General features: G+C 38.7%; 1 protein-coding gene across 1 annotated transcript; it reads left to right on the top strand.

The window, feature by feature from the left end:
• The first annotated feature begins 3962 nt into the window (after positions 1-3962).
• Positions 3963-4947, top strand: LOC116658619. The gene is made up of 2 exons (XM_032463555.1): positions 3963-4484; positions 4534-4947. Exons 1-2 carry the CDS (start codon positions 3972-3974, stop codon positions 4921-4923), a joined length of 903 nt encoding a protein of 300 aa, XP_032319446.1. The 5' UTR covers positions 3963-3971; the 3' UTR covers positions 4924-4947.
• Positions 4948-6277: the final 1330 nt, after the last annotated feature.

Genomic DNA, 6277 nt, shown 5'->3' with positions numbered 1-6277 from the left:
AAGTTTACTTTACATCCCTCATCCCATATATGTATATATAGTTTTTTCTTTTATGAGTAGAACTGTTAAGAGTAAATTCTAACAACTTTCAAATAGACCATAGAGCTATGTGAACTATAGTCATCATGTTGTATGTTGCATCCCTGGTACTTATTTATTGTATAATTGGAAGTTTGTGCCTTTTGAATGCCTTCCTCCAATTTCCCCTCTCCCCATCCACCTTGTCTAGTAACCATAAATCTGAACTCTTTTTTCCTATGAGTTTTTTTTTTTTTTTAAGATCCCATATATAGATGAGATCATACAGTATTTGTCTTTCTCTTTCTGACTAACTTCATTAGCACAATGCCTTCAAGGTCCATCTGTGTTGTTGGAAATGGCAGGATTTTCTTTTTTATGGCTGAATAATACTTCTTTGTGTGTATGTACACACACACACACACACATATACGTATACTATGACTTCTTTATCCATTCATCCACTGATGGACAGAAGTTGTTTTTATGTCTTTACTATTGTAAATAATGCTTGTGTGAATATGGATGTGCAGATACCTGTATGACATAGTATTTTCAATTCTTTTGGATATATTTCCAGAAGTGGAAATGCTGGATCATATGGTAGTTCTATTTTTAACTTTTTGAGGAACCTCTAAAGTGTTTTCTATAGCAGCTCTACCAATGTACGTTACCACAACCAGTGCATGAGGGTTCAGTCTTCTCCACATCCTCTCCAGCATTTGTTATCGTTTGTCTTTTTTATGACAATATGGGTGAGATGGTGAGGTGATATCTTATTGTGGTTTGATTTGATTTCGAGCATCTTTTCGTGTACGTTTTGGCCATTCATATTTCTATTCAGGTCCTTTACCTATTTTTTAAACAGATTATTTGGGTTTGGTAGGTTTTTTTGATACTGAGTTGTATAAGTTCTTTATTTTGGATATTAACCCCTTATCAGATAAATGGTTTGCAAATATTTACTTCCATTTTGTAGACTGTCTTTTCATTTTATTGATCATTTCTTTTGCTCTGCAGGAGCTTTCTAGGTTGTAGTCCCCTTTTATTTTTGATTTTGTTGCTTGTGCTTTAGGTGTCATATTAAAAAAAAATTGTCAAGACCTGTGTAATGGACCTACCACTTGCTTTCTTCTAGGAGTTCTATACTTTTGGCCTTATATTTCAGTCTTTGATGAATCTTGAATTAATTTTTGTGAAAGATGTACAATAAGGGTTTAGTTTCATTTTTTTATATATGACTGTCCAGTTTTCTGGCACCATTTATTCAAGAGACTATCCTTTCTCCACTGGATATTCTTGGCTCCCTTGTCAAAAATTAGTTTATTATATATGTGTGGCTTAGTTTCTGGGTTCTCAATTCTGTTCCTTTGGTCTATGTGTCACTGGCACAAAAACAGTTATAATGTTTTGATTACTATACCTTTTAAATATAGCTTGAAATCAGGAAGTATGATGCCTCGTGCTTCATTCTTAAGATTTCTGTGGCTGTTTGTGGTCTGTTTCTTTATATACATTTTACTATTTTTTCTACTTCTGTAAAAAAAAAAAAGCCTATAGAATTTTAATAGGAATTGGTTTGTGGTAGTATAGATCTGTTAATCCTATTGATTCTTCTCATTTATGAACTTGAGATATCTTTACATTTATTTGCATCTTTTTCAGTTTCCTTCATCAGTATCTTGTAGTTTTTGGTGGCGATCTTTCATCTCCTTGGTTAAATTTATTACTAATATTTTATTATTTTTGATTGTATTCTAAATGAGATCATTTTCTTTGTTTCAGATAATTTGTTGTTAGTATAGAGAAACAATTTTTGTATGTTAATTTTGTCCTGGAACTTTACTGAAATGATTAACTTTTTTTTTTTTTTTTGGTGGGGCATGATTGCTATACATAAAATCATGTCATCTGAAAATACAGCCAGTTTTACTTCTTCCTTTCCAATTCTGATGCTTTTTATTTGTCTTGCCTGATTGCTCAAGCTAGAACTTCCAGTGCTGTATTGAATAGGAGTGGTGAGAGTTGGGCACTCTTGTGCCTTCCTGATCTTGGAGGAAAAGTTTTCAGACTTTCACTATTTAGTATGATGAAAGCTGTGGCCTTTTCACATAGAGCCTTTATCAGGTTGAAGTACTTTCTTTCTGTACCTAATTTGTTAAGAGTTTTTATCATGAACAGATAATGAATTTTGTGAAATGCTTTTTCTGCATTTATTGAGATATTCCTTTCATTCTGTTAATATATTACATATATTGATTTATATATGTTGAATCATCCTTCCATCTCAGGGATAAATCTCATTGATCATGGTGAACGATCCTTTTAATGTGCTGCTGAATTCACTTTAAGTTTTGTATCTATATTCATCAGTAATATTGGCCTGTAGGGTTATTTGTTTTCCTAGCCGTATCCCTTTCTAGCTTTGGTGTCAGAATAATGTGGATCTTGTAAAATGATTCTGGGAGTGTTCCTTCTTCTAGGATTTTTTGGAAGAGTTTGAGAAGGATTAATGTTAATTCTTTAAATGTTTGGTAAAACACATAGTTATTCACAGTAGGGTTTTATAAGCTTTTGTATTTCTATGGTGTCAACTGTAATCTCTCCCTTTTCATTTGTAATTTTGTTGATTTGGGTCTCCACTCTTTTTTGATTAGTCTAGGTAATTTTCTTTTCAATTTTGTTTATATTTTCAAAGAACTAACAGTAGTCTTGTTAATCTTTTCTATTGTTTTCCTATTCTCTATTTTACTTATTTCTGATCTAATCTTTTTCTTTACTTCTGCTAACATGGCATTCAATTTGTCTGACCCATCCCCCGCCAACTTTAATTTCTACTTTGATCTATTGGTTGTTTAGGAGAATGTTTAATTCCAAGTATCTGTGAGTTTTCCAGTCTTCCCTCTTACTAATTTTTAGTTTCATATGACAGGGTCAGAGAAGCTATTGGTATGATTTCAGCCTTCTTGAATTTACTGTCTTTTTGAGGGGTTGAACATACGACCTCTTCAATAAAATGTTCCATGTGTGTGAAAGAAGACTGTGTCTTCTGCTGCTGTCAGATAGTGTTCTGTACATGTCTCTCATGTTCATTTTGATCTACATTGTTCAAATCTGCTACTTCCTTACTGATTCTGTCTTTAGAGCAGAATATTAAAGTCCTTAACTATATAAATTGTGGTTTATTTCTCCTTAGAGATCAGTGAGGTTTTTTTTTTTTCCTCTTTCTTTCCTTCTCTCTGTCCCTCTGAATCCACCCACACAACTATCTATGTATCTTTCTTTTTACCTACTTACCTTTCCATTCATCCAGCTACCCACCCTTCCATTCATCCATCAATGTACACATGTACCTATCCAGGCACCCACGTAACTTTTTAAATTCCTTCTTCCTTTCTCCTTCCCTCCCACATACCTATCTTTTTACCTACTTACGTCTCCATTCATCCAGCCACCCACCTGCGTTTATTTCTTCCTTCCTTCCTTCCTTCCCGTCTCTCTCCTCCTCTGCATCCCCCAACCCACATATCTAACTACCTACCACTCCATTTGTCCAGCTACCCATCCTTCCATTCATCCATCAATCCATGTAAGTACCTATCCAGGCACCATATTACTTTCTTCTTTCCTTCCTGCTACCCACCTTTCCTTCTCTTCCTTCCGTCTCTCTCCCTCCCACATATTTTTACCTACCTACCTCTCCATTCAGTCCAGCCACCCACCAATCCATACATCCAACTATATACCAACCCATATACCTATCTTTCTTCCCTTTCCCTCCCTTCCACATATGTAACTTTTTACCTACTCAACTCTGCATTTGTCCAGCCATCACCCCTTCTGAACATCTATCAATCCATACACTTACCTATCCAACCATCCATGTAACTTTTTAACTTCCTTCCTTTCTACTTCCCTCCCTGCCTCCCCATTCTCCACCTACCCATCCACCTATGTACCAAATCATATACCTACCTATCCAGCCACTCACTTCTTTCTCTCCTTTCTGTTCATCTCGCTCACTGCCTCCCATATATCTGTTTACCTGTCCATTTGTCCAGCCACCCACACATGTTTTTCTTTCCTTCCACCTCTCTCCCTCCACATATCTATCTCCGAACCCATGTACCAACATATCCAGACACCCACCTACATTTCTTTCCTTCTTTCTTTCTCTCCCTCCATATCCACCCACCCACCTATCTTTATCCCTACCTACCTCTACAGTAGTCCAACTACCCACCCTTCCATACATCCATCTATCTACGAACCCATGTACCTACCTATCCAGACACCTTTCTTCCTTCCCTCTCTCCAACATATGGAACTTTTTACCTACTTACCTCTGCATTCGTCCAGCCACTCACCTTCCTTTATTTCTTTCCTTCATTCCTCCCTCCATTCCTTTTTCTGTCCCCTGCATCCACCCATCTACCTATCTTCTTATGTACTTACCAATCCAGCCACCCACCTTTCCATTACATCCATGAATCCATGTACCTACCCATCCAGCCAACTTTCTTTCTTCCTTCCATCTCTCTCCCTCCCTCCCACAATCTTTTTATCTACTTACCTGTCCATTCATCCAGCCACCTACCCATCCATACATCTATCTATCCAGCCACAGAGCTTTCTTCTGTCTCTCCGTCTCTCTCCCCATCCCTTCGCATCCTCCCCCCAACCTATATTTTTATGTACTTACTTCTGCATTCGTCTAGCCATGCACCCTTTATACATCCAACTATGAACCCATGTACCAACGTATCCAGCCACCCACCTACGTTTCTTTCCTTCCTTTTTCTGTCCCCTGCAGACACCCTCCTATTTACATATCTTTTTACCTACCCACCTACCAATCCATTCATCCATCAATCCATGTACTTACCTATCCAATCACCCATGTAACTTTTTAACTTCTTCCTTCCTTTCTCCCTCCCCATCCTCCACCCATCTATCCTTTTACCTATCTACCTATCCATTCATCCACCCACCCATCCATCTATGTAACAACCCAATTTACCTACCTATCCAGCCACCCACTTTCCTTTATTTCTTTCCTTCACTCCTCCCTCCATTCCTTTTTCTGTCCCCTGCATCCACCCATCTATCTTCTTATGTACCTACCAATCCAACCATCCAGCCACCCCTTTCCATACATCCATCTATGAATCCATGTACCTACCTATCCAGCCAACTTTCTTTCTTCCATCTCTCTCCCTTCGCATCCTCCCCCTCCACCTATCTATATTTTTATCTACTTACTTCTCCATTCATCTAGCCACCTACCCTTTTATACATCCATCTGTAAACCCATGTACCGACGTATCCAGCCACCCAATTACGTTTCTTTCTTTCCTCTCTCCCTCCGCCTCCACCAACCCACCTTTTTCCCTAGCTACCTCTACATTTGTCCAACTACCCTCCCTTCCGTACATCCATCTAAAGGCCTACCCAGCCACCCACATAATGTTACTTTTTTCCTTCCTTCCTTTCTCCCTGCCACCCCATCCTCCACCCACATATCCATTTGTCCAGGAACTCACCCTTCCATACGTCCATCTATGAACCCATGTACCTACCCATCCATTCATCCATCTATGTGTCAATCCATATACATATCTATCTAGCCATCCACATAATGTTCTTTACTTTCCTTCCTCCTTCCACCCACCTTTCTATCCTTTCACCTACCTATCTAGCCATGCACATTTCATTCATTCTTCCTCTCTTCCTGTCTCTCTCCTCCTCCCTTTGCATCCTCCCACCCACCTTTTTACCTATCTACCTATCCATTCATCCACCCACTCATCCTTACATGCATCTATATAACAACCCATATACTGACCTATCCAGCCACCCACCTTTTTTCCCCTTCTTTATTCCTTCCTTTTTTCTCTCTCCCTCCATCCACTACCCCCCTTTCCATACATCCATCTATCTATCCATGTAAGAACCTATCCAGCCACCCACATTTCATTCTCTTTCTTTCCTTCCATCTCTCTCCCTCCCTGCTACATATTTATCTTTTACCTATTTACCTCTCCATTTGTCCAGCCACCCACCCTTCCATACATCTGTCAATCCATGTACGTATCTATCCAGCCATCCATGTAATGTTCTTTATTTCTTGCCTTCCCTCCTTTCTCTCTCCCTCCCTCTCTACCACCCCATCCGCCACCCACCTTTCTTTCTTCCTTTCCCTCCCTTCACATCCTCCCCTTCCCTATCTATATTTTTCCTACTAACTTCTCCATTTGTC

The sequence above is a fragment of the Camelus ferus genome, chromosome 2 (genome assembly GCF_009834535.1).
Source record: "Camelus ferus isolate YT-003-E chromosome 2, BCGSAC_Cfer_1.0, whole genome shotgun sequence".
Taxonomy (NCBI): domain Eukaryota; kingdom Metazoa; phylum Chordata; class Mammalia; order Artiodactyla; family Camelidae; genus Camelus; species Camelus ferus.
Note: the sequence above shows the minus strand (reverse complement) of the source record. Positions and strands in the feature narration are given on the sequence as shown.

Excerpts from the sequence above, each read along its gene's own strand:
- LOC116658619 (XM_032463555.1), top strand. The coding sequence starts at position 3,972 with ATGTACCAAATCATATACCTACCTATCCAGCCACTCACTTCTTTCTCT. Across the intron at positions 4,485-4,533 it reads TGTACTTACCAATCCAGCCA|ACTTTCTTTCTTCCTTCCAT; the intron begins CCCACCTTTCCA and ends CCCATCCAGCCA.